Below are 23,385 nucleotides of genomic sequence, written 5' to 3'. Positions count from 1 at the left end.
GCCATGACAACGGACAGTGTCACGTGCTCGGCACGGCGGTCGGTGACTCACTCTGCGTCCTGGTTTCCCCGGAGGGCCGGACATTCCCTGAGGTCCCCTCGGGCCCTGCGGACAGAGAGACCCGATCGTCAGTTACTGCGGGCAGATCAGCGACACAAACGCGAAGGCAGATTTCCCTCCGAAGACCCGCCACTGATCCCAGACTCCCCGGGGCTGGGCCATGTGACCTTGGCTGGTCCTGCAGCATCGCGATCCGCTAACCGAGGCGCCGGCGGCTGAGGGCTCACGCACCAGAGGTCAGGGGTCAAGGGTCACTCACCTGAGGGCCGGGGTCGCCACCTTCTCCTTTCAGCCCAGGACTGCCGGGGGTGCCCTGAGGGCAGCAGCACACAACAACAGCAACAACAGTATTAATCACAACACACAATGACCAACAACACGTGTGAGCAGAATAAGCCCAGCTGACTAGTTATAACCAAGTTCTAAACAATGAAATAGAGAATTACTGGAACAATTCATGACAGAAAAAATACCACAGTGTAACTATTACACATAATACTGACGGGATCTTAACATAGTCAAACTAATCTTAAAATGATCAAATAGTCAATCTAACCGACATAAAATTTGACCATACAATCAGAACTAGACTGTCGTCCGATTGGCATTTTCTCTTTTGTTCTCTCTGGCACTGTGCCACCGCCCTCCCCCTCAGACAGGCGGAGAGAAACAGGTCAGGCGCCGGCGCGGACAGCCCGGCGCACTCACCAAGGGTCCTGGCCGGCCGGTGAATCCCATTGGTCCAGGAGGGCCCTTCAACGCCATCTGTGGGCGGGACAGGAAGCAGGAAGAGGAGGTCAGAACACGTCACCTCAGGAAGCAGCTCTGTGTTTTCTGTCCTGGTGACTCCTTGGCACCTGTGCTTTGCTGAGCTCTCCTGCCCTGCAGGACTGCATGCCCTGTGTTGTTCTGTGTTGTTCTGTGTTGTTCTGTGTTGTTCTGTGTTGTTCTGTGTTGCGCTGTGTTGCGCTGTGTTGAGCTGTTCTGTTCTGTGCTGCTCTGTGCTGCTCTGTGTTGCTCTGTGTTGCTCTGTGCTGCTCTGTGTTGATCTGTGCTGCTCTGTGCTGCTCTGTGTTGCTCTGTGTTGCTCTGTGCTGCTCTGTGTTGCTCTGTGTTGCTCTTTGCTGCTCTGTGTTTTTCTGTGTTGTTCTCTGTTGCTGAGCTGTGTTTTTCTGTGTTGTTCTCTGTTGCTCTGTGATGCTCTGTGATGCTCTGTGATGTTCTGTGTTGTTCTGTGCTGCCCTGTGCTGCCCTGTGCTGCCCTGTGCTGCCCTGTGTTGCCCTGTGTTGCGTTGTGCTGCTCTGTGCTGCACTGTGCTGCGCTGCGTCTCTCTGCACGGGACTCACCCTGGCCTGAGAGAGGATGGCCTGAGCCTGAGCCTCCTGAGCAGAGACAATGGGACCCTTATCACCCCCACTGCTGCCAAACCGGAACTGCAGAGAGAGAGAGAAGGGTTAAAACAGTACAGTACACCCTGACTGGACACTCCAGTACACTAACACTGCACTGAGAGAGAGAGGGGTTCATACACACACACTGACTGGACACTCCAGTACATGAACACTGCACTGAGAGAGAGAGGGGTTCATACAGACACACTGACTGGACACTCCAGTACATGAACACTGTACTGAGAGAGAGAGGGGTTCATACACACACTGACTGGACACTCCAGTACATGAACACTGCACTGAGAGAGAGAGGGGTTCACACACACACACTGACTGGACACTCCAGTACATGAACACTGCACTGAGAGAGAGAGGGGTTCACACACACACACTGACTGGACACTCCAGTACATGAACACTGCACTGAGAGAGAGAGGGGTTAATACAGACACCCTGACTGGACACTCCAGTACACTAACACTGCACTGAGAGAGAGAGGGGTTCATACAGACACACTGACTGGACACTCCAGTACATGAACACTGCACTGAGAGAGAGGGGTTCATACACACACACTGACTGGACACTCCAGTACATGAACACTGCACTGAGAGAGAGAGGGGTTCATACACACACTGACTGGACACTCCAGTACATGAACACTGCACTGAGAGAGAGAGGGGTTCATACACACACACTGACTGGACACTCCAGGACATGAACACTGCACTGAGAGAGAGAGGGGTTCATACACACACACTGACTGGACACTCCAGTACATGAACACTGCACTGAGAGAGAGAGGGGTTCATACAGACACTGACTGGACACTCCAGTACATGAACACTGCACTGAGAGAGAGAGAGGGGTTCATACAGACACACTGACTGGACACTCCAGTACATGAACACTGCACTGAGAGAGAGAGGGGTTCATACACACACACTGACTGGACACTCCAGTACATGAACACTGCACTGAGAGAGAGAGGGGTTCATACACACACACTGACTGGACACTCCAGTACATGAACACTGCACTGAGAGAGAGAGGGGTTCATACACACACACTGACTGGACACTCCAGTACATGAACACTGCACTGAGAGAGAGAGGGGTTCACACACACACACTGCACTGAGAGAGAGAGGGGTTCATACACACACACTGACTGGACACTCCAGTACATTAATCCAGACAGATACTCACAGGCAGCATGATTGAAGTACCTGGTGGTCCAGGCAGCCCATCAGCTCCAGGAAGACCAGCTCGACCAGGGGGGCCCTGCGCACAGCACAGGAATCAGTCGACAGCAGTGGCAGAGTCACCCAGCCCTCACCCACACACACTGAGACTGCGGACTCACCCTCTCGCCTGGGTCGCCCACAGAGCCGGGGGGTCCAGGAGAGCCAGGGGGGCCGGTGAGACCCTGAGAGAGAGGAGCATGAGCACACACTGAGCCCCAGAGTGTGGAGACAGGAGGACAGAGAGAGAGGAGTGTAAAGACAGGAGTGCAGAGAGACAGGAGTGCAGAGAGAGAGGAGTGTAGAGAGAGGAGGACAGAGAGAGAGGAGTGTAGAGACAGGAGTGCAGAGAGAGAGGAGTGTAGAGACAGGAGTCTTTAGAGAGAGGAGTGCAGAGAGACAGGAGTGCAGAGAGAGGCAGTGTGTAGATACAGGAGGACAGACAGAGAGAGAGGAGTGTAGAGAGAGGAGGACAGACAGAGAGAGAGGAGTGTAGAGAGAGAAGCAGGGATGATCTTACAGCTGGTCCCTCTGGTCCTGGAGGTCCTTCGATCAGCATGCCCTAAGAGAGAGACAGACACACTTCAGAGCGCTGCTATTGGCTGTCTCCACGGAGGCCCGGTTCACCGGCCAATCACAGGCTCCAGACCCGGAGCAGCACTCTGTGCTGCGTTCCCATTGGACAGGAACCAGACACCGCTGGCCAATAGGAAGCCACTCTTCGGTCCTGGATTGGGCCAGTCTGATTGGCCGGCTGCGGGAGGCTGTGAGGTCCCTCGACTGACGCATGAATTAGCTCAATTCAGACAGCTACGGAAACGCAGGCCAGGAAGGTGTGGATAAACGCGCCAGCTGTTAACGGACGGATGTGTCGAGGAGGAACGGAGGAGAGGGGTGAGACTCACGGGTTCAAGGACAGCCGGTTCTCCTTTCTCCCCTTTCCAGCCTCTCACCGCGGCCTGAGGGAAACACACATGTAGAGAGGAACACGCAGAGTCAGTGGACACCTGGGCACAGACACACATGTGTTCAACTTGAGCGCGCACACACACACACACACACACACACACACACACACACACACACACACACACACACACACACACACACACACACACACCAGCCAGGTGACCTCCTTCACCGATGTGCCCTGTGTAATGGAGGAGCCCACAGGCGCTGACCGCGGGACACCAGTACGGGGCACCAGTACGGGACACCAGTACGCACGCACAGGGCTGGTCTGGAATCCAGCAGGTCTTCCCGGTCTCCTCCCTTGGGAGCAGAGAGGATCTGATCCTGACCCGGCCGGCTCCTCCCTCCTCCGCTGCCCTCAGTCGCTCAGCTCCCGGGTGGAAGAGACCTGGAAAACCTGCCGGAAACCAGGGATCCAGGATTTCCCAGGGATTTACACACTGCACCTCCGTGAGCCAGAGGAAACTGGGATCATCCGTGGTGCCTATCAATACTGATCAATACTGCCTATCAATACTGATCAATACTGCCTAACTATACTGATCAATACTGCCTAACTATACCTATCAATACTGATCGTCAGCACTGATCTCTCACACCTATGCGAAGTGATCAATACTGCCCCTCAGAACTGATACGGGGACACTGGGCTCTTACCTGCGGACGCGCTGGACTGTTATAGCACACCGCTGTGCCGTTATAACTGCCTGGCGCCCCGACAGCAGCCTGCAGCTGAGCGTCCGGTCAACAGCATGTCGACACAAAGCTCACAGCCGCCTGTTAGAGGTGCTGCCTGCGCATTACCAGCTCTGCGCATCACCAGCACTGCGCATCACCAGCTCTGCGTATCACCAGCTCTGCGCAGGGGCTGTGCAACACCAGCTCTGCGCATCACCAGCTCTGCGCAGGGGCTGTGCAACACCAGTTCTGCGCATCACCAGCTCTGCGCAGGGGCTGTGCAACACCAGCTCTGCGCATCACCAGCTCTGCGCAGGGGCTGTGCAACACCAGTTCTGCGCATCACCAGCTCTGCGCAGGGGTTGTGCAACACTAGCTCTGCGCATCACCAGCTCTGCGCAGGGGCTGTGCAACACCAGCTCTGCACAGGGGCTGTGCAACACCAGCTCTGCGCATCACCAGCTCTGCGCAGGGGCTGTGCAACACCAGCTCTGCGCATCACCAGCTCTGCGCAGGGGCTGTGCAACACCAGCTCTGTGCATCACCAGCTCTGCGCAGGGGTTGTGCAACACTAGCTCTGCGCATCACCAGCTCTGCGCAGGGGCTGTGCAACACCAGCTCTGCACAGGGGCTGTGCAACACCAGCTCTGCGCAGGGACTGTGCAACACCAGCTCTGCGCATCACCAGCTCTGCGCAGGGGCTGTGCAACACCAGCTCTGCGCAGGGGCTGTGCAACACCAGCTCTGCGCATCACCAGCTCTGCGCAGGGGCTGTGCAACACCAGTTCTGCGCATCACCAGCTCTGCGCAGGGGTTGTGCAACACCAGCTCTGCGCAGGGGCTGTGCAACACCAGCTCTGCGCAGGGGCTGTGCAACACCAGCTCTGCGCAGGGGCTGTGCAACACCAGCTCTGCGCAGGGGCTGTGCAACAGCAGCTCTGCGCAGGGGCTGAGCAACAGCAGGTCTGTGCATCAACAGGATGCAACAAGACGCCACCGGCACGTACGGCCTTTCTCCCCCGGCCGCAGTTTCGCCTCCCGCAGGTCCTGCGGCGCTGCCGAGCGGGACAGAGCCAGGCGGAGGCGAACTGGCGGACTGGTCAGGGCGGGAAACCCTGCGCAGGGAAACGCGTGTGCCCGGGGGTTACTCACGCCTCCCTCCTCGGTCTCGGCTGAGAGGGCGGGGCCGAACTGCGGGGGGGCCAAGCGCTCGGGGTCGGGGCCCGGCGGGGGGTCGCCGTAGTCCCTGTAGGAGTAGTCGTACTCCCTCGGCCCCACGTCCCCCGTCACGTACTCCTCTGTGAAGAGCTCGTCCGGGCTGGGCTCCTGCTCGGGGCCCGGGTGGGGCTGAGGCTGGGCCACCTCCGCCTCCGCCTCCGCCTCCGCCTCCGACTTCTTCTCTGTCACTGGTGTCTGCTCCTCCTCCTGACAGGGAGAGGAGGAGGGGCAGGAGAGAGAGGGCAGAGAGAGGGGAGAGAGAGGCAGGAGAGAGAGCGGGCAGACAGGAGAGAGAGGGGAGAGAGAGGAGAGGGAGGAGTGAGAGGGGGAGAGGGGAGCGAGAGAGATCACAGACAGGAGAGAGAGAGGAGAGGGAGGAGTGAGAGAGTCAGGGAGGTTGGTGAGTCTTACCTCAGACAGACCGACACACAGACCGACTGAGAGGGAGAGAGGGGCTGGGGACACTGTGAGCGCAGCGGCGCCTGCTGGACATTGGAGGAACTGCAACAGACAGCCTGTGGCCCTTGCACCCCCTAATGCCTCACCAGTGTCCCTTACAGAGCTCAGTGTCGCAAACTGTCTGTCAGAGATCCAGGATCTCTCCCTCTCTACCCGTGTCCCTTACCGAGGGTTCGGGTGGAGCGTCACAGACGAACACCACGCCCTCAACTCCAGCACTGTCACACCTGGAGCGGATCAGACTGCTGCGCACTGGGAGTCTGACTGACAGCACTGTCACACCTGGAGCGGATCAGACTGCTGCGCACTGGGAGTCTGACTGACAGCACTGTCACACCTGGAGCGGATCAGACTGCTGCGCACTGGGAGTCTGACTGACAGCACTGTAACACCTGGAGCGGATCAGACTGCTGCGCACTGGGAGTCTGACTGACAGCACTGTCACACCTGGAGCGGATCAGACTGCTGCGCACTGGGAGTCTGACTGACAGCACTGTAACACCTGGAGCGGATCAGACTGCTGCGCACTGGGAGTCTGACTGACAGCACTGTCACACCTGGAGCGGATCAGACTGCTGCGCACTGGGAGTCTGACTGACAGCACTGTCACACCTGGAGCGGATCAGACTGCTGCGCACTGGGAGTCTGACTGACAGCACTGTCACACCTGGAGCGGATCAGACTGCTGCGCACTGGGAGTCTGACAGCACTGTCACACCTGGAGCGGATCAGACTGCTGCGCACTGGGAGTCTGACTGACAGCACTGTCACACCTGGAGCGGATCAGACTGCTGCGCACTGGGAGTCTGACTGACAGCACTGTCACACCTGGAGCGGATCAGACTGCTGCGCACTGGGAGTCTGACAGCACTGTCACACCTGGAGCGGATCAGACTGCTGCGCACTGGGAGTCTGACTGACAGCACTGTCACACCTGGAGCGGATCAGACTGCTGCGCACTGGGAGTCTGACTGACAGCACTGTCACACCTGGAGTGGATCAGACTGCTGCGCACTGGGAGTCTGACTGACAGCACTGTCACACCTGGAGTGGATCAGACTGCTGCACACTGGGAGTCTGACTGACAGCACTGTCACACCTGGAGCGGATCAGACTGCTGCACACTGGGAGTCTGACAGCACTGTCACACCTGGAGCGGATCAGACTGCTGCGCACTGGGAGTCTGACAGCACTGTCACACCTGGAGCGGATCAGACTGCTGTGCACTGGGAGTCTGACTGAAACTATTCTTAACTTACTTTTCTGGTTGTGAAAAAGTAAAAATATCCAGTCCAAGCTGTCTGCTCTATTACAGCAACCTGCTCTTAATCTAGAAAAAAATGCTCTTTTCTAGGGCTCTTACTGTCACACAAGTCTGGGGGCTCAGAGAGAGTCCGAGAATTATCACAGGGGGCGCTGCTCTGAGCACGGTGATACTCACCCTGACACCAATCACCAAGAGTAGGACCCAGATTCCTTGTGTCACAGCCGAACAGACTCACCCTCCACACTGACAGGAGAGCCCACATTGTCACACACTGACGCACACACTAACCCACACTGTGACACATACTGACACACACTGTGATACTGACACACACTGCCTCACACTGTCACACACAGTCACACTGCCTCACATTGTCACACACTGACACCCACAATCAAAAAGTCATACTGTCGAACAGACTGTCGCACATTGACAAGAGAGTCCACACTGTCACACACTGTCGCACACACTGTCGCACACTGACAGGAGAGTCCACACTGTCACACACTGTCACAAACTGACAGGAGAGTCCACACTGTCACACACTGACAGGAGAGTCCACACTGTCACACACTGTCACAAACTGACAGGAGAGTCCACACTGTCACACACTGACAGGAGAGTCCACACTGTTGCACACTGACAGGAGAGTCCACACTGTCACACACACTGTCACACACTGACAGGAGAGTCCACACTGTCACACACTGACAGGAGAGTCCACACTGTCATACACACTGTCGCACACTGACAGGAGAGTCCACACTGTCGCACACTGTCACAAACTGACAGGAGAGTCCACACTGTCACACACTGACAGGAGAGTCCACACTGTCGCACACTGACAGGAGAGTCCACACTGTCACACACTGACAGGAGAGTCCACACTGTCACACACACTGTCACACACTGACAGGAGAGTCCACACTGTCACACACTGACAGGAGAGTCCACACTGTCGCACACTGACAGGAGAGTCCACACTGTCGCACACTGACAGGAGAGTCCACACTGTCACACACATTGTCACACACTGACAGGAGAGTCCACACTGTCACACAGCTCACAGGATGCTCTGTATTTTGCTGTTCAGAACTCTGACCCAGGACTTGTGATTTTTACTTCCTGTGTCATTCTGTCAGAGTGAACCTACAGCCACTCTCCCTCCCTAATTCCCCTCTCCTCTCCCCTCTCCCCTCACTCTGACACAATGACAGCACAGAAAGGTCATGAAATGGCACAACATCCAGGAGTTCAGGTTTCAACAACAAACTTCCAAGAAAACATCAAATGTGCAGACATAGATACAACATAGGCAGGAGGAGTTAATGAGTTGGAATAATTAGTGAAACATGATTCAACACTATTAGAGGAGTAATCAATATGCCACTTAATAAGAACCAAATCTGAAGCTGTATATGTGTTAGGTTTAATACAATTAAATAATTCAATATATTGCTGTACTGAAGCAATATACATTTCATTACATTTAATTGTCATGACATCATTTTCCAGGTGGCCAATCCTCACATCAGGAGATTACATCATCCCTCTCTCGCCCCCAGCACTCAGATGACATCATACCTGCTCCTTCCCTGAAGTTACCTGCGTAACATGGGGCGGGGCTTCCTCCCCCTCCTGTCCAATCACCTCACTGCCGGGGTCCGGCCCCACCTCCGTCTCCTCTTCCAAGGTGTAATAATAATCCGCCTCCGGGGGTGTGTGGTCAGCCTCTGTGTGGGCCGGCTCTACATCCTGATTGGCCGGGGGGGAGTCAGTGGGGCGGGGACGCAGGGGGTGGGAGGAGTTTTGAAGGAGAAAGAGGAGTTAGTTCTGGCTGTGTCTCGAATCGAAGAACCTGGTGCTGGCACTCCTGCCCCCTCTGCCCCCTCTGCCCCCTCTGCCCTCCATCTCTCTGTCCTTTCTCCTCTCCCTGTGCCGCTTGTCCACCTCTCCCGATACCTCTCCTCTCTTTCCTTCCCTCTCAGCCTCACTGTCTCCACTGCTCCACTTCTGTTCACCTTCTATCTCTTTTTCTCTCAGTCTCTCTCTCTGCTCTGTACTCTGTCTCTCTGCTCTGTCTCTCCAGAGAGTGGCCCCTCTCTCTCTCTGCTCTGTACTCTGTCCCTGCTCTGTCTCTCCAGAGAGTGGTCCCTCTCTCTCTGCTCTGTACTCTGTCCCTGCTCTGTCTCTCCAGAGAGTGGTCCCTCTCTCTCTCTGCTCTGTACTCTGTCCCTGCTCTGTCTCTCCAGAGAGTGGTCCCTCTCTCTCTGCTCTGTACTCTTTCTCTCTGCTCTGTCTCTCCAGAGAGTGGTCCCTCTCTCTCTGCTCTGTACTCTGTCCCTGCTCTGTCTCTCCAGAGAGTGGCCCCTCTCTCTCTCTGCTCTGTACTCTGTCCCTGCTCTGTCTCTCCAGAGAGTGGTCCCTCTCTCTCTCTGCTCTGTACTCTGTCTCTCTGCTCTGTCTCTCCAGAGAGTGGTCCCTCTCTCTCTGCTCTGTACTCTGTCCCTGCTCTGTCTCTCCAGAGAGTGGTCCCTCTCTCTCTCTGCTCTGTACTCTGTCTCTCTGCTCTGTCTCTCCAGAGAGTGGTCCCTCTCTCTCTCTGCTCTGTACTCTTTCTCTCTGCTCTGTCTCTCCAGAGAGTGGTCCCTCTCTCTCTCTGCTCTGTACTCTGTCCCTGCTCTGTCTCTCCAGAGAGTGGTCCCTCTCTCTCTCTGCTCTGTACTCTGTCTCTCTGCTCTGTCTCTCCAGAGAGTGGTCCCTCTCTCTCTGCTCTGTACTCTGTCCCTGCTCTGTCTCTCCAGAGAGTGGTCACTCTCTCTCTCTGCTCTGTACTCTGTCTCTCTGCTCTGTCTCTCCAGAGAGTGGTCCCTCTCTCTCTGCTCTGTACTCTGTCCCTGCTCTGTCTCTCCAGAGAGTGGTCCCTCTCTCTCTGCTCTGTACTCTGTCCCTGCTCTGTCTCTCCAGAGAGTGGTCCCTCTCTCTCTCTGCTCTGTACTCTGTCCCTGCTCTGTCTCTCCAGGGAGTGGTCCCTCTCTCACGCAGGGGGGTGATTTGAGACACAGCCCTTGACGGGAGGAGGTTGGGAGGGGGTGGAGGTGTGAGGAGGAAGAAGGTTTTCCTGGAGGGGGGAAAGCAGGCGATTTCCCCCCTCAGCTCACAGACAGACGGAGCTTCTCCCAGCCTGACGGCAGCTCTGCCAGGGTCCAGAGACTGCCAGCACCGCTACACTGACACCCGACACAGACAGGGACATGGACAGACAGAGAGACGGAGAGGGTCTCTCGCAGCGCGGCTCAGGCAGGCTGGGAGCTCTGTGGAAAACCCCGGAGACACCGAGGGCTGGAGAAGGACTGGGGCGCGCCGCCGGCCGGCGGGATGAGGAGCGTTAGCCGCGCGGTAACGTCTTCATGGCCGCCGCCGGGGCCGCTGGCGATGATGGCCTGATGTCGTGAGGGAAGCGCGAGAGGGAGGGGGAGGGAGAGGGAGAGGGAGCGCGCCGCCGCGGGCCGCCCGTCTGTACCTGCTGGTAGCCGTTGCCCGGCCTCTTCTTGGCGGGCTTGGCGGGCTTGGCGGGCGTCTTGTTGAAGGGGGGCAGGGCCTTCTTCTCCGCCTTGCCCTTGCCCGCCACCACCTTGGCCTTGGGGGTCTTGGCGGCGGCCGTCTTTTGGGGGGCAGGCGGGGGCGACCTCTTGGTGGGGAACGGGGGCTTCTGGGAGTGCAGGCTCTTGACGTTGAGGGGCCTGCTGGGCTTGGGCGCGGGGGGCTTGGCGCTCTTGCTCTTCTGCGGCGGGTGGGGTGGGGTGGGGTGGGGTGTTCAGGTGACAGGACAGGAGAGAGAGACATGGGCGTGACTGCCAGAGAGAGGCTCTGTGACTGGGGCTGGCGAGACTGGTCAGACACCACTGGGCTGGCACACTGACGCACACACACCACACACACTGACACACACACCACACACACACTGACACACACCACACACACACTGACGCACACACTTTCACACACCACACACACACTGACGCACACACACTTTCACACCCCACACACACACTGACGCACACCACACACACACTGACGCACACAACTTTCACACACCACACACACAACTTTCACACACCACACACACACTGACGCACACACACTTTCACACCCCACACACACACTGACGCACACCACACACACACTGACGCACACACACACAACACACACTGACGCACACACTTTCACACACCACACACACACTGACGCACACACACTTTCACACCCCACACACACACTGACGCACACCACACACACACTGACGCACACACACTGACGCACACCACACACACACTGACGCACACACACACAACACACACTGACGCACACACTTTCACACACCACACACACACTGACGCACACACACACACAACACACACTGACGCACACACTTTCACACACCACACACACACACCACACACCACACACACACTGATGCACACACACCACACACACACACGCACGCACACTGATGCACACAACACACACACTGACACACGCACACTGACGCACACCACACACACTGAAGCACGCACACACACACTTTCACACACCACACACACACTGACGCACGCACACTGACACAGCCACAGTGTTGCACACAGACGCACTGCCCTCTCTCTCTCAGCTCAGTGCTGTCTGACCACAGACTCCGCAGTACAGGCCAGCGCACACCTCACAGCGACAATGACATGACAATGACATGACAATGACATGACAATGATACGACAATGACATGACAATGATACGACAATGATAGCGACAGTGCAGGACATGACGTGACAGCGTGTGGTGACAGCGATGCCAGGGTGATGGAGAGACAGAGAGAAGGAGAGCAGGATGGGGAGAGAGGAGTTTCCTGTTTAAACTCTCCTGGTGCAAGAGCCTCTCTCTGTCTCTCTGCTCCCAGTCCTTCGTTACCTGCTCAGTGTCTCCCCCCGGAGGGTGAGAGGGCAGTGAGATTATATCCGGTGTCTCTGTATCCCTCTGTCATTTCCTGTGTCTCAATCCTCATCAGCATCATTCACAACATAGACAATCACGTCATCCAATCACAGCACCGCAGCAGCTAACAGCCAATCACAGCCCTTCTGTGTGTATCTACTCATCGCCAATCACAGCCCTTCTGTGTGTATCTACTCATCGCCAATCACAGCCCTTCTGTGTGTATCTACTCATCCCCAATCACAGCCCTTCTGTGTGTATCTACTCATCCCCAATCACAGCCCTTCTGTGTGTATCTACTCATCCCCAATCACAGCCCTTCTGTGTGTATCTACTCATCCCCAATCACAGCCCTTCTGTGTGTATCTACTCATCCCCAATCACAGCCCTTCTGTGTGTATCTACTCATCGCCATGATGCTGAACCCATCAATCATTTGCATGATCTAAACTCCAATCGCAGCACATGACAGGAGGACACAGAGAGGACGGATATAAACTGCGCCCGGTTGAGAAAAGGCGAACCGTACTTTGATGACAGAAGGAGTTCCAGGCAGGTCAGGGTGTGTGTGGGATGAGGTCACTGCAGCGCTACACACAGCGTGTGGACAGGACAGCGCAGAGTCGCTACTCTCCTGCGCCTGTAGTCTGTGTACGGTGTGAGGACAGTGTGTCCAGAGTGTGTGTGCAGTCTGTAGTGCTCGCAGTAGTGTGGAGAGTGTGAGGAGAGTGTGAGGAGAGTGTGTGGAGAGTGTGAGTTACTCACAGGGCTGCTGGGCTCCTGTGCCTGGGTGCTGGGCAGCGGGGTGTCGCAGTCGGGGCTGTAGTGCTCGCAGTAGTGTGGAGAGTGTGAGGAGAGTGTGAGGAGAGTGTGAGGAGAGTGTGAGTTACTCACAGGGCTGCTGGGCTCCTGTGCCTGGGTGCTGGGCAGCGGGGTGTCGCAGTCGGGGCTGTAGTGCTCGCAGTAGTGTGGAGAGTGTGAGGAGAGTGTGAGGAGAGTGTGAGGAGAGTGTGAGTTACTCACAGGGCTGCTGGGCTCCTGTGCCTGGGTGCTGGGCAGCGGGGTGTCGCAGTCGGGGCTGTAGTGCTCGCAGTAGTGTGGAGAGTGTGAGGAGGGTGTGAGGAGAGTGTGTGGAGAGTGTGAGGAGAGTGTGAGTTACTCACAGGGCTGCTGGGCTCCTGTGCCTGGGTGCTGGGCAGCGGGGTGTCGCAGTCGGGGCTGTAGTGCTCGCAGTAGTGTGGAGAGTGTGAGGAGAGTGTGTGGAGGGTGTGAGGAGGGTGTGAGGAGAGTGTGAGGAGAGTGTGAGTTACTCACAGGGCTGCTGGGCTCCTGTGCCTGGGTGCTGGGCAGCGGGGTGTCGCAGTCGGGGCTGTAGTGCTCGCAGTAGTGTGGAGAGTGTGTGGAGAGTGTGTGGAGAGTGTGAGGAGAGTGTGAGGAGAGTGTGAGGAGAGTGTGAGGAGAGTGTGAGTTACTCACAGGGCTGCTGGGCTCCTGTGCCTGGGTGCTGGGCAGCGGGGTGTCGCAGTCGGGGCTGTAGTGCTCGCAGTAGTGTGGAGAGTGTGAGGAGGGTGTGAGGAGAGTGTGTGGAGAGTGTGAGGAGAGTGTGAGGAGAGTGTGAGGAGGGTGTGAGTTACTCACAGGGCTGCTGGGCTCCTGTGCCTGGGTGCTGGGCAGCGGGGTGTCGCAGTCGGGGCTGTAGTGCTCGCAGTAGTGTGGAGAGTGTGAGGAGAGTGTGTGGAGAGTGTGTGGAGAGTGTGTGGAGAGTGTGAGTTACTCACAGGGCTGCTGGGCTCCTGTGCCTGGGTGCTGGGCAGCGGGGTGTCGCAGTCGGGGCTGTAGTGCTCGCAGTAGTGTGTAGAGTGTGAGGAGAGTGTGAGGAGAGTGTGAGTTACTCACAGGGCTGCTGGGCTCCTGTGCCTGGGTGCTGGGCAGCGGGGTGTCGCAGTCGGGGCTGTAGTGCTCGCAGTAGTGTGTAGAGTGTGAGGAGAGTGTGAGGAGAGTGTGAGGAGAGTGTGAGTTACTCACAGGGCTGCTGGGCTCCTGTGCCTGGGTGCTGGGCAGCGGGGTGTCGCAGTCGGGGCTGTAGTGCTCGCAGTAGTGTGGAGAGTGTGAGGAGAGTGTGAGGAGAGTGTGAGGAGAGTGTGAGTTACTCACAGGGCTGCTGGGCTCCTGTGCCTGGGTGCTGGGCAGCGGGGTGTCGCAGTCGGGGCTGTAGTGCTCGCAGTAGTGTGGAGAGTGTGAGGAGAGTGTGAGGAGAGTGTGAGGAGAGTGTGAGTTACTCACAGGGCTGCTGGGCTCCTGTGCCTGGGTGCTGGGCAGCGGGGTGTCGCAGTCGGGGCTGTAGTGCTCGCAGTAGTGTGGAGAGTGTGAGGAGAGTGTGAGGAGAGTGTGAGTTACTCACAGGGCTGCTGGGCTCCTGTGCCTGGGTGCTGGGCAGCGGGGTGTCGCAGTCGGGGCTGTAGTGCTCGCAGTAGTGTGGAGAGTGTGAGGAGAGTGTGAGGAGAGTGTGAGGAGAGTGTGAGTTACTCACAGGGCTGCTGGGCTCCTGTGCCTGGGTGCTGGGCAGCGGGGTGTCGCAGTCGGGGCTGTAGTGCTCGCAGTAGTGTGTAGAGTGTGAGGAGAGTGTGAGGAGAGTGTGAGGAGAGTGTGAGGAGAGTGTGAGTTACTCACAGGGCTGCTGGGCTCCTGTGCCTGGGTGCTGGGCAGCGGGGTGTCGCAGTCGGGGCTGTAGTGCTCGCAGTAGTGTGGAGAGTGTGAGGAGAGTGTGAGGAGAGTGTGAGGAGAGTGTGAGGAGAGTGTGAGTTACTCACAGGGCTGCTGGGCTCCTGTGCCTGGGTGCTGGGCAGCGGGGTGTCGCAGTCGGGGCTGTAGTGCTCGCAGTAGTGTGGAGAGTGTGAGGAGGGTGTGAGGAGAGTGTGAGGAGAGTGTGAGTTACTCACAGGGCTGCTGGGCTCCTGTGCCTGGGTGCTGGGCAGCGGGGTGTCGCAGTCGGGGCTGTAGTGCTCGCAGTAGTGTGGAGAGTGTGAGGAGGGTGTGAGGAGGGTGTGAGGAGAGTGTGAGGAGGGTGTGAGTTACTCACAGGGCTGCTGGGCTCCTGTGCCTGGGTGCTGGGCAGCGGGGTGTCACAGTCGGGGCTGTAGTGCTCGCAGTAGTGTGGAGAGTGTGAGGAGGGTGTGAGGAGGGTGTGAGGAGAGTGTGAGGAGGGTGTGAGTTACTCACAGGGCTGCTGGGCTCCTGTGCCTGGGTGCTGGGCAGCGGGGTGTCACAGTCGGGGCTGTAGTGCTCGCAGTAGTGTGGAGAGTGTGAGGAGAGTGTGTGGAGAGTGTGAGGAGAGTGTGAGTTACTCACAGGGCTGCTGGGCTCCTGTGCCTGGGTGCTGGGCAGCGGGGTGTCACAGTCGGGGCTGTAGTGCTCGCAGTAGTGTGGAGAGTGTGAGGAGAGTGTGTGGAGAGTGTGAGGAGAGTGTGAGTTACTCACAGGGCTGCTGGGCTCCTGTGCCTGGGTGCTGGGCAGCGGGGTGTCGCAGTCGGGGCTGTAGTGCTCGCAGTAGTCGAAGGCCGCCTGGGGGTCGGAGGCGATCAGCAGCTGCTGGATGTCACCCTGAAATCAGGAGGCAGGCGGGTCAGCGCGGCCCCCAGCAGACAGGGCGCCCCAGGGGTCCCCCGAACAGCCCGATGGCCCGCCCACCTGGAAGACCTCCTCGTCCAGCAGCCGGGCGCCGAAGAGCGTGATGCCGTTGACGTCGACGGCGGGGCGGTCTCCGCGCGGGAGGGGCTTGGTCACGCGCTTCTTGCAGTCCAGGATGAGCGTGACTTTCTTCTGCTGCACGGAGAGAGCGATGCGGTGCCACCTGCAGGCGGGGAGGAGGAACAGCGCCCACACTGTACATTACAGCTCTCACACACAACACACACAACACACTCTCAGACAGAACTATTACAGCTCTCACACACACACAACACACACTCAGACAGAACTATTACAGCTCTCACACACAACACACACTCAGACAGAACTATTACAGCTCTCACACACACACACAACACACACTCAGACAGAACTATTACAGCTCTCACACACAACACACACTCAGACAGAACTATTACAGCTCTCACACACAACACAACACACACTCAGACAGAACTATTACAGCTCTCACACACACAACTCAACACACACTCAGACAGAACTATTACAGCTCTCACACACAACACACACTCAGACAGAACTATTACAGCTCTCACACACACACAACACACACTCAGACAGAACTATTACAGCTCTCACACACACAACACACACTCAGACAGAACTATTACAGCTCTCACACACACAACACACACTCAGACAGAACTATTACAGCTCTCACACACAACACACACTCAGACAGAACTATTACAGCTCTCACACACACACACAACACAATACACACTCAGACAGAACTATTACAGCTCTCACACACACACAACACACACTCAGACAGAACTATTACAGCTCTCACACACACACACAACACAACACACACTCAGACAAAACTATTACAGCTCTCACACACACACAACACACACTCAGACAGAACTATTACAGCTCTCACACACACAACACACACTCAGACAGAACTATTACAGCTCTCACACACACAACACACACTCAGACAGAACTATTACAGCTCTCACACACACACAACACACACTCAGACAGAACTATTACAGCTCTCACACACACAACACAACACACACTCAGACAGAACTATTACAGCTCTCACACACACAACACACACTCAGACAGAACTATTACAGCTCTCACACACACACACAACACAACACACACTCAGACAGAACTATTACAGCTCTCACACACACACAACACACACTCAGACAGAACTATTACAGCTCTCACACACAACACAACACACACTCAGACAGAACTATTACAGCTCTCACACACAACACACACTCAGACAGAACTATTACAGCTCTCACACACACAACACAACACACACTCAGACAGAACTATTACAGCTCTCACACACACAACACACACTCAGACAGAACTATTACAGCTCTCACACACAACACACACTCAGACAGAACTATTACAGCTCTCACACACACAACACACACTCAGACAGAACTATTACAGCTCTCACACACACACACAACACACACTCAGACAGAACTATTACAGCTCTCACACACAACACACACTCAGACAGAACTATTACAGCTCTCACACACACAACACACACTCAGACAGAACTATTACAGCTCTCACACACACAACACAACACACACTCAGACAGAACTATTACAGCTCTCACACACACAACACACACTCAGACAGAACTATTACAGCTCTCACACACACAACACACACTCAGACAGAACTATTACAGCTCTCACACACACACAACACACACTCAGACAGAACTATTACAGCTCTCACACACACAACACACACTCAGACAGAACTATTACAGTTCTCACACACACAACACAACACACACTCAGACAGAACTATTACAGCTCTCACACACACAACACACACTCAGACAGAACTATTACAGCTCTCACACACACAACACACACTCAGACAGAACTATTACAGCTCTCACACACACACAACACACACTCAGACAGAACTATTACAGCTCTCACACACACAACACAACACACACTCAGACAGAACTATTACAGCTCTCACACACACAACACACACTCAGACAGAACTATTACAGCTCTCACACACACACACAACACAACACACACTCAGACAGAACTATTACAGCTCTCACACACACACAACACACACTCAGACAGAACTATTACAGCTCTCACACACAACACAACACACACTCAGACAGAACTATTACAGCTCTCACACACAACACACACTCAGACAGAACTATTACAGCTCTCACACACACAACACAACACACACTCAGACAGAACTATTACAGCTCTCACACACACAACACACACTCAGACAGAACTATTACAGCTCTCACACACAACACACACTCAGACAGAACTATTACAGCTCTCACACACACAACACACACTCAGACAGAACTATTACAGCTCTCACACACACACACAACACACACTCAGACAGAACTATTACAGCTCTCACACACAACACACACTCAGACAGAACTATTACAGCTCTCACACACACAACACACACTCAGACAGAACTATTACAGCTCTCACACACACAACACAACACACACTCAGACAGAACTATTACAGCTCTCACACACACAACACACACTCAGACAGAACTATTACAGCTCTCACACACACAACACACACTCAGACAGAACTATTACAGCTCTCACACACACACAACACACACTCAGACAGAACTATTACAGCTCTCACACACACAACACACACTCAGACAGAACTATTACAGTTCTCACACACACAACACAACACACACTCAGACAGAACTATTACAGCTCTCACACACACAACACACACTCAGACAGAACTATTACAGCTCTCACACACACAACACACACTCAGACAGAACTATTACAGCTCTCACACACACAACACACACTCAGACAGAACTATTACAGCTCTCACACACACAACACACACTCAAACACGCAGCTCAGACAGAACTGAGACACTCACACACACACTCTTTGATTCACACTTGCACACTCACACACTCTATCAAATTCACACACACTGATACACACACTCAGACTCCCATGCACACTCTCTCACATTCATGCACACTTGCCACTCGCACTCTCATACACACACTCTCTCACGCACACTCATGCACATTCTCACATACACTCATACACTCTCACACATTCTCACTCACACACACATACACACTCTCACACACTCTCAGACACACACACACTCTTGCACTCTCTCCAGCCCGTCTGGTCCTCTCACACACACACACACTCACACACACACACACACACACACACACGCTCTCTCTCACACACTCGCAGTGGGGACTCTCAGTACTGACTTGCCGTCGGCCAGGTTGATGCCCCGGAACAGCGGGTAGTCCTCGGGCGCGGGGCGGCCCGTCTGGTCCTCGTACAGGAAGACGGGTGAGCGGCCCAGCTCCACGCCCAGCTGCTGCACGCCCTGCTCGCTGTACACCGACAGCAGGAAGGCCTGCAGGTCCGCCTGGGCCTTCACCAGCGCCATGATGGAGAAGTTCTCAGGGAAACGGCCTGCGGACAGAGGGAGACAGAGACAGGAGAGTGACCACAGCCTGGACACACACACTGGACACAGCAGACCTGGCTGCCCAGAGAGGACAGGCTCAGTGACCACAGCCTGGACACACACACTGGACACAGCAGACCTGGCTGCCCAGAGAGGACAGGCTCAGTGACCACAGACTGGACACACACACTGGACACAGGCAGACCTGGCTGCCCAGAGGGGACAGGCTCAGTGACCACAGCCTGGACACAGGCAGACCTGGCTGTCCAGAGAGGACAGGCTCAGTGACCACAGCCTGGACACACACACTGGACACAGGCAGACCTGGCTGTCCAGAGAGGACAGGCTCAGTGACCACAGCCTGGACACACACACTGGACACAGGCAGACCTGGCTGCCCAGACAGGACAGGCTGTGCTCCCACTGCCAGCGGGGAGAAATAGAGACAGAGGTGCACTTCCTACTGCACTGGGACAGATACACTGGGACAGAGCCTGTCTCCCAGTCCTGCTCCTGTCTAGATGGAGAGACCGGAGGACCGTGTCTGTACTGTAAATGTCTGCAGCTCTGTGTTCCATGTTAACTGTATGTGTTTTGCTGTGGCAACACTGACTGTACTGATTTCACACCAGTAAAGCACCTTGAACTGAACTGACAGGCGACTGACTGCAGAGATACAGAGAGAGACAGGCTGACAAGTCACTAAAACGTCAGACTCCGAGAGACGCAGAGAGGCAGCTTACTGAAAAGACAGACTCAGTAATAGTGAGACTGATCTTGCTGTCTCGCTGCAGAGAGACAGACACAGAGTGTGTGGTAGTGTCCCGTGCCCCGCTGCGTGCTGTGACCCCGACTGTGAAGAAGCAGCCTAGAGAAAGGAGTGCTGGATACAAGCTCCGGCACAGTGAGCGCGTCTCGTCCACAAGAGGGCGCCCTCTGCCCACAGCCTGTACTGGGCTCCTGGCCACAGGCAGCCTTCCTGCCAGCCCGAGTTCTGAACCCCAGGGGTACGGGGAGAGACGCGGTACCTGAGAAGAGCTGCTTCGTGGGGGCGCTGATCTGCGCCTGTTTGGAGATCCGGTAGGCCTGGTCAGCAGGACCAGACCGCCGACTGGAGCAGAACCCAGTCACTTTCTTCACCCCCTCAGGCAGAGAGGGCAGCTGGAGCACCTTCAAGACATCTACTGGATCTGAGAGAGAGAGAGAGGGGTTAATACACTCCAGTACACTAACACTGCACTGAGAGAGAGAGGGGTTCATACAGACACACTGACTGGACACTCCAGTACATGAACACTGCACTGAGAGAGAGAGGGGTTCATACAGACACACTGACTGGACACTCCAGTACATGAACACTGCACTGAGAGAGAGGGGTTCATACACACACCCTGACTGGACACTCCAGTACATGAACACTGCACTGAGAGAGAGAGGGGTTCATACAGACACGCTGACTGGACACTCCAGTACATCAACACTGCACTGAGAGAGAGAGGGGTTCACACAGACACACTGACTGGACACTCCAGTACATGAACACTGCACTGAGAGAGAGAGGGGTTCATACAGACACACTGACTGGACACTCCAGTACATGAACACTGCACTGAGAGAGAGAGGGTTTCACACAGACACACTGACTGGACACTCCAGTACATGAACACTGCACTGAGAGAGAGAGGGGTTCATACACACACACTGACTGGACACTCCAGTACATGAACACTGCACTGAGAGAGAGAGGGGTTCATACAGACACACTGACTGGACACTCCAGTACACGAACACTGCACTGAGAGAGAGAGGGGTTCATACACACACACTGACTGGACACTCCAGTACATGAACACTGCACTGAGAGAGAGAGGGGTTCATACACACACACTGACTGGACACTCCAGTACATGAACACTGCACTGAGAGAGAGAGGGGTTCATACACACACTGACTGGACACTCCAGTACATGAACACTGCACTGAGAGAGAGAGGGGTTCATACAGACACACTGACTGGACACTCCAGTACATGAACACTGCACTGAGAGAGAGAGGGGTTCATACACACACACACTGACTGGACACTCCAGTACATGAACACTGCACTGAGAGAGAGAGGGGTTCATACAGACACACTGACTGGACACTCCAGTACATGAACACTGTACTGAGAGAGAGGGGTTCATACACACACACTGACTGGACACTCCAGTACATGAACACTGCACTGAGAGAGAGAGGGGTTCATACAGACACACTGACTGGACACTCCAGTACATGAACACTGCATGGGAAATGCCCCATTAAAACAAACTACCCTTCCTCTCTAGATTACTCCATAATCTTCACACAGCTGTGGTAAACACCAGCAGTACGCAAATATCCCACAGTGGTGACCTCTGACCCCTGACAGTCAACAAGAGGAGTGTAAATATTCTCTCACAGAGCAGCTGTCTCTATGGACCCACACACTCCATCTCACTGCCTGTCTTTCTGATCCTACCTCTCACCCTCTCACCCTCTCACTCTCAGTGTGGGTGAGCGCAGCTCTCTGAGGGGCTGTGATTATCTGGGTGCCTCGGTGTTCACAGTGTGTTTACCCTGGGCAGTGCTAAATGACAGGCCGCACACCAGCAGTGGCTGATTACACAGCTGATTACTCTCTGCTAACGAGCTGCGCTCGGGGCCGACAGACATGTGTACCAGCAGGCCTGTGCGACGTGTCACTGCAGCCTTCCAGCTCAGAAACACAGCGAGCTCTCGGAGACACAAGTCAGATCAGGAGCACAGAACACACACAGCAGACACAGCAGACACACAGCAGACACTCTCACAGAACACACACAGCAGACACAGCAGACACACAGCAGACACTCTCACAGAACACACACAGCAGACACAGCAGACACACAGCAGACACTCTCACAGAACACACACAGCACACACAGCAGACACACAGCAGACACTCTCACAGAACACACACAGCAGACACAGCAGACACACAGCAGACACTCTCACAGAACACACACAGCAGACACAGCAGACACACAGCAGACACTCTCACAGAACACACACAGCAGACACAGCAGACACACAGCAGACACTCTCACAGAACACACACAGCACACACAGCAGACACACAGCAGACACTCTCACAGAACACACACAGCAGACACACAGCAGACACTCTCACAGAACACACACAGCAGACACAGCAGACACACAGCAGACACTCTCACAGAACACACACAGCAGACACAGCAGACACTTTCTCACACAGCAGCCACAGCAGACACTTTCTCACACAGCAGACACAGAGCACACACACTCTCACACAGCAGACATAGGACACACACAGCCTCACACAGCAGACACAGGACACAAACACACTGAAGACACAGAGCACACACACTCTCCCACAGCAGACACAGAGCACACACACACACACTCTCACACAGCAGACACAGGACACACTCTCACACAGCAGACACAGAGCACACACACTCTCACACAGCAGACACAGGACACACTCTCACACAGCAGACACAGAGCACACACACTCTCACACAGCAGACACAGGACACACTCTCACACAGCAGACACAGAGCACACACACTCTCACACAGCAGACACAGGACACACTCTCACACAGCAGACACAGAGCACACACTCTCACACAGCAGACACAGGGCACACACACTCTTGACTGAAAGAGTGTAATTCTCAGAGGCTCATTTGAAAGACAGTGAAAGGAGCCCTGCGGCAGGTATCTCTCTCCTGAACCCCAGCCCTGCTCCTGCCTCATTCCAAACACACCCTAAGCCCAAGACAGCGAGGAGCACAGAGCCGCACAGACCTTTCACAACGCCATGAACTGCCACCCAACCGGCGTCCCAGCACGC

The 23,385-nt window shown here is 55.3% G+C and overlaps 1 protein-coding gene and 1 long non-coding RNA gene across 2 annotated transcripts in view; one reads left to right on the top strand and one right to left on the bottom strand.

The window, feature by feature from the left end:
* LOC107076155 (uncharacterized) overlaps positions 1–23,385 on the top strand; it is a 118,356-nt gene that overhangs the window by 53,208 nt on the left and 41,763 nt on the right. The window lies entirely within an intron of this gene.
* LOC102684696 (collagen alpha-2(XI) chain-like) overlaps positions 1–23,385 on the bottom strand; it is a 57,065-nt gene that overhangs the window by 28,382 nt on the left and 5,298 nt on the right. Inside the window, exons 2-22 of the mRNA XM_069198941.1 lie at positions 20,512–20,673; positions 19,278–19,488; positions 15,963–16,125; positions 15,495–15,875; positions 15,086–15,277; positions 14,677–14,868; positions 14,172–14,621; positions 13,914–13,976; positions 13,590–13,814; positions 13,041–13,424; positions 10,813–11,073; positions 8,874–9,044; positions 5,498–5,770; positions 3,601–3,654; positions 3,216–3,257; positions 2,818–2,880; positions 2,661–2,735; positions 1,408–1,494; positions 769–825; positions 320–373; positions 52–105 (exon numbers count right to left, since the gene is read on the bottom strand). Coding sequence (XP_069055042.1) covers positions 52–105; positions 320–373; positions 769–825; positions 1,408–1,494; positions 2,661–2,735; positions 2,818–2,880; positions 3,216–3,257; positions 3,601–3,654; positions 5,498–5,770; positions 8,874–9,044; positions 10,813–11,073; positions 13,041–13,424; positions 13,590–13,814; positions 13,914–13,976; positions 14,172–14,621; positions 14,677–14,868; positions 15,086–15,277; positions 15,495–15,875; positions 15,963–16,125; positions 19,278–19,488; positions 20,512–20,673 — 3,614 coding nt within the window. The remainder of the gene's footprint in view (positions 1–51; positions 106–319; positions 374–768; positions 826–1,407; positions 1,495–2,660; positions 2,736–2,817; positions 2,881–3,215; positions 3,258–3,600; positions 3,655–5,497; positions 5,771–8,873; positions 9,045–10,812; positions 11,074–13,040; positions 13,425–13,589; positions 13,815–13,913; positions 13,977–14,171; positions 14,622–14,676; positions 14,869–15,085; positions 15,278–15,494; positions 15,876–15,962; positions 16,126–19,277; positions 19,489–20,511; positions 20,674–23,385) is intronic.

Source organism: Lepisosteus oculatus, chromosome 14 (assembly GCF_040954835.1).
Source record: "Lepisosteus oculatus isolate fLepOcu1 chromosome 14, fLepOcu1.hap2, whole genome shotgun sequence".
Taxonomy (NCBI): domain Eukaryota; kingdom Metazoa; phylum Chordata; class Actinopteri; order Semionotiformes; family Lepisosteidae; genus Lepisosteus; species Lepisosteus oculatus.
The sequence above is the reverse complement of the archived record's forward strand: the minus strand, read 5'-3'. Positions and strand labels throughout refer to the sequence as shown.